The sequence below is a fragment of the Papaver somniferum genome, unplaced genomic scaffold, assembly GCF_003573695.1.
Source record: "Papaver somniferum cultivar HN1 unplaced genomic scaffold, ASM357369v1 unplaced-scaffold_22, whole genome shotgun sequence".
NCBI classification, from domain to species: Eukaryota; Viridiplantae; Streptophyta; class Magnoliopsida; order Ranunculales; family Papaveraceae; genus Papaver; species Papaver somniferum.
Genome location: NW_020632152.1, coordinates 4,057,012 through 4,069,881, shown reverse-complemented (window position 1 = coordinate 4,069,881; position 12,870 = coordinate 4,057,012). Strand labels below are relative to the sequence as shown.

General features: G+C 36.7%; 1 protein-coding gene and 2 non-coding genes across 3 annotated transcripts; all 3 read right to left on the bottom strand.

Annotated features, from left to right (window-relative positions):
• Positions 1 to 406: 406 nt before the first annotated feature.
• LOC113340538 (OPA3-like protein) lies at positions 407 to 2,106 on the bottom strand. The gene is made up of 4 exons (XM_026585672.1): positions 1,732 to 2,106; positions 1,231 to 1,365; positions 1,059 to 1,145; positions 407 to 966 (listed from the first exon to the last, which is right to left on the bottom strand). Exons 1-4 carry the CDS (start codon positions 1,858 to 1,860, stop codon positions 685 to 687), a joined length of 633 nt encoding a protein of 210 aa, XP_026441457.1. The 5' UTR covers positions 1,861 to 2,106; the 3' UTR covers positions 407 to 684.
• Positions 2,107 to 8,719: 6,613 nt separating this feature from the next.
• On the bottom strand, positions 8,720 to 8,792 carry TRNAE-CUC. Its single transcript has one exon. It is a non-coding gene; the product is annotated as a tRNA-Glu (tRNA).
• Positions 8,793 to 9,578: 786 nt separating this feature from the next.
• On the bottom strand, positions 9,579 to 9,650 carry TRNAM-CAU. The gene has a single exon. It is a non-coding gene; the product is annotated as a tRNA-Met (tRNA).
• Between the last annotated feature and the right edge of the window lie 3,220 nt (positions 9,651 to 12,870).

Here is a 12,870-nt window from a genome sequence, read left to right as displayed (position 1 = left end):
TAACAATGTTTGCCCCTTGGAGGCTCACTGACTACTAGCCCAGCCCTTGATATTGTTTGGCTCATAGTATATATATATATATATATATATATGTTGCATTTGGAAAGCATAATTTTCTCGTTGGACTGATTCTGCGTAAGTAGTATTATCATCATGTCCTGAAGTTAATGGCACGACCTCCAGCATCTCCTTTCGTTCATTGAAGTTCGAAAGTTGCCCTTCAGCAACATTGCGACTATATACTTCTCTGCGGGAGTTACGGATGACAGATTGCAGTAAAGCGAAGGAATCTACACCCTATGATCTCGAATCCCTCATGAAATACTAACTTTGCAGCTTTATCCAGAATGAACTTGTCAATATGAAGAAAAAACATAGAGTTAAGAAGAACATTATGCAGCTAAAATGCCAGAAATGCAGCATGTAATGCTTCAATGTATTATATATCAAAGCCATAGTTACCATTGGCTATTGCTACAACTTGTTCAGTGACCAGTCCCTCATTTACAACAAATTTCTCAGATGACGAAATGTTCACCAAATCAAATTCAGTGAAATGTTACTTCAATGACCAAGGTGCGCCTACTTTTTTTAACTGATGAAATCATTTGGTATCTGGTTCAGGTCAACCTACCACACATTTATTTGCAACTATAAATTTTGCCAGTGTTCTCTACTTCTCGTTCAATGACTAGGAGACACGCCTTGCTTAGTATTAGTAGAATGAGTCGCAGGTGAATCAGAGGACTTGGGATCTTCAGTTGTACGAGCATGGCTAGCTGCTAAATGGCCATCACTGTTTGAACAAACTTTTGACCCTGATTTGGCGTTTTCATTGCCATTAGGATGCCTAAAGTTGAAAATACCAGAGAGTCCTTGGGCGTTAGCTAGCTGCTCCAGTTCTGCCAGTTTCCCTTCAATGAACTCCAGTTCTTTTCCTAAATGTTCTTCTTTTTGCTTTATTGCCTGCAGATCGAACCGTACAAACGGGTTTCCAAATTTTCTAAACTGAACGAATAATGTCATGCCCCAAAGAAATACAATCAAGTATTACGTACCTCAAGCTCCTGCGTTCGTAACTCCTCCTTTCTGGCTTCAGATTTAGCACTTCTGTGAACCTCAAAGATAAGAGCAGCACCAGCAACCTTCACAAAATAATGCACGATCATGAGCCAGAATATATGTTGCACCTCATGTCAGATATATTTTTACAAAGAAATAAAAACATACCGAGAAGACGAACATTTCTCCAAGAAGGTCTGCAGCATCTTTAACAGCGTTCTCTTCATTCAAAGGTTGGATGGCAACGTCAGTTGCATGACCATAAATCCGTCTTTGCACTGTTGTCGTAATTCTGTGGTTTGTCTGGCACGAAGAGAAGCATTATGGACAATAAACACTATAAGCGAAGTGTAATACAAACACAATAAGTTATACTAAATATGAGCAAGAAGAATCCAGGATTTCTCAGCTCATTATTTCTTTCACAAATGAAAACAAAAGCTTCTTCCACTGTAACAATTTTTTTAGCCATCTAGATCCCGAACCTACAATCTAAACCCATCTTGTTCAGAATATCCCCATGCATATAATAAACTGCTCCTAAATCCCTCAAATCGAAAGATACAGCTCATCAAGAATTGATCTAAGAAAATAAAATTACAAAAATTCATCACATTAAATCTAAGAAATTTTCACCAGAAACGGTGGAGATTGAGGAAGAAAGCAAACCTGAGCAAAATTGATGATGAGTTGGCGAAATCTGGGGTGTTTACCAGCTTCTACTTTTAATCTGGTAGCAATAGGTTTACAAGCGGTTTTTAAAACAAGAGTACCAAGCTTAAAGAAAGGGAGACTCATTTCACAGAAAAATTGGAATTGGATTGGATTCACAATCACTAATCTCGAAACTATTTCAATTGGTTCGTAGATTCTAATTATGTAACATATTTGAAGAAGAAGAAGAAGAAGAAGGGCTGCTTTCCAAGATCTTCATTTCTCTTCTTCTTGGTTGGCTGTTCCTTTAGCTTGATGAGAATAAGTCTACGAATCCAAGACAGAAAAGAGTCAAAAGCTGACTTCTAGTTAGGGGTTGTTTGTTTAGACTTACTTACCCAGCTTCGGCTTCTTGAATTGGATAAAAACTACGGCAATAATTGTTATAAGCGTCGGTTTATTATATAGATGTCCACTTTAGCAGAATCCTATTATTTGGGAACTAAATATGTAAACTCTATAAATAGAGTCTAAATCTTTGTATTTCATACATATTAATAGAATTCCTCTCTGTCCTTCCCTTCTACTTTGTGTCTTCTTCCCTTAAAAGAATAAGAAGAAAAAACTGATTATATCTTCTTCTTTTTTGGTTTGGTTTGATTTTTTTTCTTTTTATTTAATTTATTGAAAGGATTTCTGATATGGTTGTATCCTCTTTAATATAGGTTTGTGCTAAATAAACTATATGGAGTCCATCGGCACTGACTTCTGATCTTGAAAGGTGGTGGTAACACAGTAACCTAAGTAGTTGTGCACGGAAGGTATCACTTTGTGGATGTGCAGGTTCGTAAGCGTTACCAAAGACAACATTAGGGGTGCACATACCCTACCCATATCCGCCAATCCTACCCTACCCGTCAGTGTTTTAATCGTATCCTATTCTACCCATTATTTGGCTGGTAGGGTAATGGGTAAAAATTTTCTTAACCGCCGTTAGATGGATAGGGTGACGGGTAAAGCTCGAAATTATCCTACCCTACCCGCTTACCCGCCTATGCAGACTGTTTTTTTTTCCTGCTTTTGATTGGTTTTTGCGAAACATGTAAACAATAATAATGAGAAACTCACCAATTCACAATAATTTTAGCCTCTCCAGCCATTTTTCAGAGAGGCGTCCATCTTTGGATATTTCGATTCTCACACGACTTTCCCAAACAAACAAGGATCAGTACTTTATTTTCCAAGAAACAAGCAAATGCTAAAAGAAATAGCATTTCTCAAGTTGCAATTAGACCGACACATAGATACATTTACACAAACAAACTAATTATGTACTCAACCATCAAGAGATTGCTAAAACTACGAATCCTTTTGTTCTTGTTGCACGGCAGGCTCGAGGACAGCAGATAATGGATAATGTTCTGGAGAAGTTTGATGCAAGATTGTCGACTTGGAATCAAATTTCTCTTTCCAAAGGTGGTAAGTTAGCTCTCTTGAAATGTATCTTAACTTCACTTCCTATGTACTACTTTTCCTTATTCAAGGCACCTACATCAGTGATCAAGTTACTTGAGAAAAAAATGAGGAATTTTCTTTGGGGAAATAACAGTTGTTCTCATTTGATAAAATGGGACATGGTTTATGCTGTTAAAGAAAGAGGTGGGTTAGGAGTGCTAAATTTGAAACTGATGAACTTGGCTCTTTTAGCTAAGTGGAGTTGGAGGTTTGGGGTGGAGAAAAATAGCTTGTGGTATAAGCTCATAGTAGAGAAATATGGCTGCAGTTATTCTCATTGGGTTCCAGGTATGGTTCATACACCACATGGTGTTTCTTGTTGGAAGACTATAGCAGTTACAAGTGATTTGATCAACAATAATTCTAATATCTGTATTCACTCAGGTGCTAAGGTTTCATTCTGGTATGATAAGTGGGTAGGTAATTCAACTCTGGCAAATAATTTTAATCTTCTCTGTAAGCTTGACAGATTGCAGTTTCGAAGTCTTGCTGACCACATCAATTCTGACGGTGACTGGTGTTTTGATTTCAAGAGAGTTTTGAATACCTTAGAAGTGAATCAATTGGCAGGATTACTAAGCATCATTGGTAATATTCCACCTGTAACAGATATTAATCATGATGTTAGGCGTTGGCAACTTCACAGTTCAGGTTTTTTTTCGGTTAAAACCTTATATCACAGGTTGATCATTAATGATGGTGTTGATAACTTTCCTAACCACTTTATTCAGAATGATGGAGTTCCGCCAAAGGTCTCTTTTTTATTATGGTGTGTTGTTCATGGTAAATTAAACTCTTTAGATATGCTCAATCGCAAAGGAATGAATGTCTACAGCTCTTGCATTCTCTGTGGTGAGAGTAATGAGTCACAAGATCATCTTTTACTTCACTGTAAAGTTGCATACAAAACTTGGATTGCTGTCATGCCTAAAAAGAATTGGGCTTGGGTGTTTCCTGAGACTGTGTATTCTCTAGCTCATACTTGGTCTTACAATCTTCTTTCACACAATGGAAAAACGGTATGGAATCTAATACCACCAGCAATAATTTGGGTTCTTTGGCAAGAAAGAAACTGTCGCATTTTTGAGAACAGGTATAGTTTCAAGACAGACTCTCATATTGCAGTAGATGTCAAGTCTCTTGTGTTGTCATGGGCAAGTGCTTCTGGCAACAGGGTACATTCGAATTTTACTTACTCTGTAAACAATTGAGAGTCTGTGTTCTACTAAGTTTTTCACTGTTTTTCTTTTGTTTTCTTTGCTGTTTGGTCTATCTTTGGTAGACCTTTGTACATTCTTTTCTTCTTAATAAATCCTTCTCTTCTCATCAAAAAAAAAAAAAAAAGGACAGCAGATAATGGATTCACCATGGGAGGACCTTTTTCTCTACGCTCAAGCTCATTGAGCTGGAATGTCATAAGCTTATCCCAATTTCCACCCTCAAACAGTACTCCAGCTTTACCGTCAGTAATTCGTTGTATGATCCCAGTATACATATAAAATGGGTTCTTAGGATTCTTCACAATTGCTATCATACCAGGCATCAAAAGTGGCGATTGAATGCAAAAAAAAAAGGTTATACCCGTCATCCTACCCTACTCGACCCGCCAGAGAATGGGTTGGGTAGGATCTTACCCGTTTAATGGCGGGTAGGATGGCGGGTAAAATTTTTCTTAACCGCCAGTAAACGGGTAGGGTGGCGAGTATAGGCCATATCCTACCCACCCTACCCGTTGTGCAGCTCTAGACAACGTCCATAGCTTGTTCTCTTCTTTTATTAATGTTTATATTATTCTCTTCTAGTGCTGTATTATTTGTGTATTCGATGTTGGCTCTGTCAAATTAGTGAATCTTATTCACGGAGTGTAAGACCTCATGGTGGATGGGTTTTATTTACATCCTCAGCACCAACATTATTATAACCCATTATCCTTTAATTTGGGTGTAGTTACTATTCATCGGTGAATCCATATTTCAAGTGTGTAGGTGATCAACTTTGTAAAATAAATTTGATTTTCCTTTCTTCTCTAATATTATTTATATAAAGAAAGAAAAATAAATAAAAATTCATCGAAAGATGGTTTACGGTTTCTATTCTTCTAGTGGAATCGTATTCACCAAAAATTGGTGTTTTCATCTCATGGGATTGTACAAGTGCTTATGTGAGTTCATATCATCTGATTCAGCTCGAGTCGGACACCATTACGTATCGATTGATATGGTTTACGGTTTCTATTCTTCAAGTGGAATCGTATTCACCAAATAATCAAACCATCTCATTAACACTGAGTTCATCTCATCCCTTGAACTGCACTACAATCCCATTCTTTTCACACCATCATTAGTTACAACCCTCATTTTATCATTAGTACCACAAATTGCAGTTCATACAATCACCACTCATATATATTCAAACTCATCTCCATTTCATCTGCCACTGCAAACCACCAGCACAACATTCTATCACCACCTCCAAGTAATGCACTCAAATACCAAACACCAACATCATCTCACTTACATAATTACATTCATTATGCATCTGCACCATCAATATCACTAGTCCTTTACAATTTGTACTTCATAGCCTCACTTCTGCCATAACTCCAACAACAACATCACTACTTCCATTAATATTGATGCTACACCATCATGACCATCTCAGGCTCAACTTGACATCAGTTACATTCTAAAATCATTCACAGTTGATTCAAATTCACTCTATCCCCTCTTATATCTTTTTTCTGTTCTACCAAAACCTCAGCATCAGTTCAACAATAGTCCCATTTACTCAAACTCTAATTTAATTCTCGGATCTTCACCTGAACTTAAATCCCCTTATAATTTCAACCTAATTATTTCAATTAACACAAAACCCATATAATATTCTTGAATTCATACTCAATTATACTTAAACAGATTCAAGTAGATGAAACCCTAACTAAATCAATTTGGGGAAGAACATGAGGAACCCTAATTCCTGTGAAATCAAAATTAAACTTATACCAATAATTATACTTCATACTCATCAGGTGATATCTTCTTTGTCTGGTGTCTGAATAACACGTTCGAGTAGTCTATTTCGCATAACTTTACGAGACCTATTCGATAATACTATTTTCGTATCTAGATCGTTGTTAGATTAATATCTAATAATTAACGTTCAAGTTACACTAATCGAGTAACTAGTGTCTAAGACGTCTCTTGACTAGACTAATAGCGTTGACGAGCTTGAGGGTCCTTACAAAAATCCAGTCACATCTAGTAAAATAAGTAGCGTTTTATAAGAGGCTAAATGTAGTGCTCCAATTGAGTGCACCAAAATTATATTCTCAAATATAATATCTTCTCACATGAAAATGAGTAGATTGTATTGCCCGCAAGGCGCTGGTACCAGTACTTGATTAAATTTATCAAAATATGCATAAATTTGAGAATCGTGTGGGCTCGTAGTAAGCCAATTATTTGTCGAAAATTCATTTATGGTAGCTACTGAAATATTAAATGATGGTGGTTGTTAATCCCTCTCTGCAGAGGAATATCGACATATGTGATTGGTTGGCATGTAATCCAAATTAGATTGGATTATTCTAATTTCTCGATTGACGCAATATAAGGATCCTATCTAGACTCGACACCTTAAAATTGCCAAGAATGAAAGATACATGTTGGTGTTAGTCATATTGCACATTAAGAGAAATAAATCGTCTTAAGAGCGATTGGGGTTTATATGTTCAAACCCTGGGATTGCTCAATAATACTTTGTTTTTCCTATATAATGCATTTGGCGTGATAATCCTTGAAGGATTCATATTACATTCACACAAGAAATCTGGGTAGAGGACATATTTAATTCGAAATCCATAGAGGATTCAAATTATATTCTGGCAGCCACCTGACTCGATGATGTCAGGTTTAACAATCCTTTCCGTGTTTTTAGAAATTTGATACGAACCGAAAATACGGATTAATTAGTTGATGTTATCAACTTTACAGGTTTCTTTAGGAGTCTTTGAAAACAAAAAAAAAATCCACGCTTTAGCAACATAATATTTATTCTTTTCTTTTCTTAAATATGCAGTTTAATATTATGTTTGCTTAAAACTTGTCTATCTGATATAGATTAGAGTTATGATGTTTGTTTTCTATAATACTCATATAGTTGAGTTAGCATTCACAAATCGTCAAAAGTTGTACTCTTTTTCCTTCGTTTCAGGCTTTGTCCCATGTGGTTTTCCTGACAAGGTTTTAACGAGGCAACATATTATTGACGTTCAATTTTCTTTCAAAATGTTGATATTTGTGCTCTTTTTCCTTCGTCCAAGTTTTTTTCCCATTGGGTTTTATTGGCGAGGTTTTAGTGAGGCAATTTAATTCAACATGATGGTCATCCAAGGGGGAGTTGTATAAATTTTGGTTGTATAGTGGATGCCCACATTTGATTAAACCAAATCAACTTAATCATCTCCTAAGAATTTGGATTTCCTTCTAACAAATACGATTTTTGTTCACGTATGATAAGGTATTCATATATATCTTGGCATTTTGTTGAAGAAACTACATCAACTATTTCTGCAAATCATCTCCAAGAAATCAGCAATCCAAGACACAAGTACATAATGTATTTGAAAGAAGCATGAAGACTCGAGAACATTACTATTAGAAGACTAACACAAAAGAAGACTTCATCAACTGGCAGATTTCTCACGAAAGCATAACTATCTCGAGCATTCAAGAAATTCGTTCCCCGAAATTGGCAAAGTGTCGACTCAAAGATTTGCAAGCCAAGATTTAATTAAAGTACTTATCAAGGGGAGCATCATAGTCAAAGGTATTTTAATGGACTATCATGTTGTACTCTTTTTCCTTCGTCAAAGTTTTGTCCCACTGGGTTTTCCTTGTCAAGGTTTTAATGAGGCAACATATTCATGTCCGACTCTGTTCTAAGTTTTCTCACAATTATACTCTTTTCCCTTAGATCAGGTTTTGTCCCTTTTGGATTTTCCTGACAAAGTTTTTTTAACGAGACAATTGCTTAGATACAGTGGTCATCTAAGGGGAGTGTTATAAACGGCAGTTTATTATATAGATGTCCACTTTAGCGGAACCCTATTACTTGGGCACCAGGTATATAAACTCTATAAATAGAGTCTAAACCTTTGTATTTCATACATATTAATAGAGCTCCTCTCTTTGTTCTTCCCTTCTACTTTGTGTCTTCTTCTTCCCTTCTCTATTTTACAAGAATACTAATATTTTTTTATAAATACTGACTGCCCTAGTTTTCACTGAAGTAAACTCGTTGAATAAATTCGTTCATAATATGATTTCCCTATTTCAGAGACTTAAGAAATGTATTGAACTCGTTGAATAACTTCAGCTCATCAAAAGAGTTAAGAATAGGAATAGACGGATCCGGAGAGCTTCCAAAGTTGATCCGCGTTAGGTCGAATTATGTCTTGTAACAGATAAAGACAAAACTAGAAAGGAAATTCCGTTGCCGGAATTTGAACCCGGGTCTCTCGGGTGAGAGCCGAGTATCCTAACCACATAGACTACAACGGATCGTTGTAGAAAATCTTTTTTAATCGACCATGAATTGCAGGCACCTAATACTGTCCCTGTAAATTCTTGTGTTGGCTGATATATTCAGTAACATCCCAGCATTCTTGGAGGTCTTAATTTGAACAACCTAAAAAGAAAATGACATAAAAGATCCATGAGACTATTCAAGATTCCATCCCAGGCTTAACCTAATCCGGATCAAAATCCCATGAGGAGTTAATAAAACAAGACGAGTCCTAAATAACTTGCTGCTGGTTGCAACTGTACTTCATGTTTTTGATGGGATTCTTATTTTTCTTACTCCCTACATATACAGAGAGATTATTAAACTCATCATGCCTTGGTAATCCATCCATCTCATCACTCACAACTTTCTTCTTCGCATATTTATTTTTCTTTCTTTTAATTGATTGATTCTTTTGGCAGTGAATACCATTGTCGGAATGATGGGGGACAAGAAACGTGCAGTTGAGAATTCCCCTCCTAATTCCCACCTAGTTGAAATTTTCAGTAGTGCACTATGGGTTAGTTAATCCCCACATTTTTCATTGATGTTAACACCTTGGAGATCTGATCATGCCATGAATCTTCAAACAAAAAATCCTAATATGATTGAACCACCAAGTTTAACCCATCAATAGCGGCATCTTCAACCTTGTTTGTTATACTGGTTGGATTTCTTGAATGAAATCACAGGTGCGGTTCTGGTATTTGTTTGGCCGTATAGCTTTTGACTTGACGACAAAAAAAATAAAAAAATAAAAAAAAATAACGGAAGCATTATCTTATAAGAGCCAGGTTTCGATCCTGGGACCTGTGGGTTATGGGCCCACCACGCTTCCGCTGCGCCACTCTGATTTGTTGACAGATTAATCAAAATAGCTTTAATATAATAATCTGGAAAATCACTTTATCACTTATTAGGCTGGAATCGCGTCCTTCATCCATTTGAACTGTTTATAGAGTCAAGTTTGTTTTTAAGAAAATGATCGTGTCGTAATCTTCATTAATGTGGTGTTGTATTCGATCATAATGTCCCTGTCTTTTCCGTCATGCATAGTTTTTGATCGGCAAGAATAGATAGCAACACTGTGAAGCCCAAATTTTGACAAGTTCGTTCTCCTACCAAATTAAGCCCATTATATTTACCATGGTTCATGCGAAAGAGTGAACCATAGCAACTGAACATAGCTAAACTTTGTAGCCGAAAAACAGGTGAGATTTGTGCTCTAACGTTTGTGTGTACTTGTATATATTTTTAATAGATACTAATAGCTCTAAACCATGCATATACAAGGTCCCCCAAATGAAATTGATCTCCTTGGTGAATGGAGGATCGTAAAAGAACCCAGTAGAGTGGGTGTCTGCACAGACATATCTAAATTAGAAATGAGCCGTCCATAGTTGCTAATTCGCAGTATTATACCGTTGGAGCCGATAGGGAAAGTGTGAAATTGGTCTATGGTAAAACCAGGAAGGCCTAAATGCACTCAACACCAAATATTGCAGCTGGTAGATTAATTTTAATTACCTTCTAATTGTTTGTCGACATTGTTCTTTGGACCGCCCTTGCAGGATTGCATGCATGTAAACAAAAATTCTTAATATACAATCTAGAAAAACCAACCAAAAACGGCATACTCACACCAAAAACTTTCCTGTTCATCAGCATGCAGCTGCGACATACCCAATCCCGAGAAGGATTCACTACCCTTCTTTAAGATATATGATTTCTTTTGGTCTTTTTCCTTTTTACCGGTCAAGAACCACTCGTGCATGATAAAGGTTTCCTAACTTAAAATGGACGTCTGTTTTGTCAGTTGAACATATTTTCCTTTCATGTGGCTTTTCTCGACTTTTGATTTAATATTTCAGGCTGAATATGATGATTGTTGGAATTTTAAGTTAAAATTATTTTTTGAGTGAAAATTAGTTTTAAGTCTTTTCACCATAAGACACCTAGACATGAATATGTGTTATGGAGAGTCAACATTGGCCATGGAGAGTCACTTATGGGTGAAAAGACACCTTGTAGAGTCACCATTGACTCTATATAAACCCATCAAGTTTCAAAGTCAACAGTCAGAGTCATTTAAGAGCACAATAATTGTCAACATTCGCTGACCTAAAAGTATTGTAGTGCTACTTACTATAAGGCGTGATCGTTGTATCTTGGAAGGCGACATCCGTAGAACCGTGAGCACCGTATGCGGGAATGAATTGTCTTTAAGGAAAGAGGATTACCTCGCCTCGATCAACCAATCCGATAAGTCTTTCTAACTCTCTTATTTGTTAGTATTTTATTTGTTGCATGAGCAGGATTTCCGAGAAACCGAAACCGCAATTTTATTTCCAACAATCTTAAAGACAATTCTTATCGTATTTTCGGTTTCTTGGAGGAAATTTTACTACGTGCCTGTTACAGTAATTCTGTGAAGTTGACGTGTTTCTGCCATCACTTGTATGCACACCCCAATGTTGAATCCTTTTGCATGGCAAATTCTGTTCAATGCATTATTGATGATTAGTTTATTCTATCTAATTCACGCCTGCATTATATGATTGGTGCCTACCAATCCTATGACTTCGGTGTGGCAACAACTTACTGCGGAATTTCCTTGAAGGTTGAAATGCAATAAATGATCCCACCGGTGTTTTGTAATGTTGACTGTACAATACTTTTTCATCACTAACCAATATGTCTGTTCTTCGTTTGTTACCGACTAACTATTTCCATCTGTGAATTGCTTGAAGAGACGTGATTGACCGTACTTTGTGAACGGTTTCCTTTCCCCTTTATTTAATAGTATAATTTTCGATGGAAAGGACGGTTCTTCTTTGACCGTAGGACCAGATAAAGTGAATGGAAGCTTGTATGAAGATGATTCAGTGAAATGCTTGCGATATGCTGTTGGACTGAAAAATGATTGTATCATTAGTGGAGCCTTTTTACAGCGGGATTCAAATGGCTTCCTGGTGACGCTGAGTAGTTCACAGATATATAGAAAATGTTTATTGCAAGGGTAACCGCCACCAAACAGATAAGTATCTAATCCAGTCTCTTCAAGAGACACATCCCTCCGTCCTTTTGTTTTAGAGATGAATACAAGGACACAACAAGTCTTTTTAAGAGACGCGTCCCTCCGTTGCAATTCTCTTCAAAAGATTAAGGAAATCTCTGGCTTCAAGAAATGTTTTTGTCATAGCGATCATATGTGCACAGTGTGTAATATGGCAAGGAATCACTCATTAATTCGGTGATTCAATTCCGGTGTGTAGATCCTGCTGTGTTGATTTACTCACAAAGGCCATGCATTAATTTTCATTTCTTGGCAATGAAAAATGCTACGATCCATCGCTTCTCTGAAATTCTGGATTTGGAGTTCCAGATTTGCGTCCAATAGAACGATGGACAAATTTTTTAGAGCAGCATTGGCTGATAAAGGATTGAAATTAAACCTTCACTTTATTCTAAATTGGTAGGATGGTTGCAAGGTAAGGTCAATTGGATGCTTGTTTTGGGTGTCCGAGTACCCATGAAAGGCTGACTGGCAATGTTGAAAGCTTCTGTTGTTGTACAGATTAGTCTGTGCAAATACTACCAAGGTTGCGTATAATCGAAGGCCTCACATTAGGCCCCAACTAATTAAGGCGAGATTAACGTTGACTAAATCCTGATTAAAATGAAGTCTTCAACTAAAAATCCAAGTTAGAGCATGTTTGTTTTTTGCTGACTCGGCATTTAGATCTGACTCGGTCCGTGCCAGATGTCAGATCGTTTTTCTTTTAGTCAGATTTGACTCGCGATTTAAGTCAGACATAACCTCTGAGTCGGACCCATTTAAGTCAGGTATTAAAATACCCCTGATTCATGGAAACATACTACTAACTCATATTTTTGAGCTAAATAAGTTAGATTTGACTCAAAAAACAAACATATATATTGAGTCAAATCCAGATGAGTCAGGCGATTTCAGTCAGACCCAGACTAGTCAGTTGAGTCAGGAAAAAAACAAACAAGGTGTTAGTGAAGAATGTTTCGGTTTCGGTTATTCATGATGCAAGGTGCTATTTACTA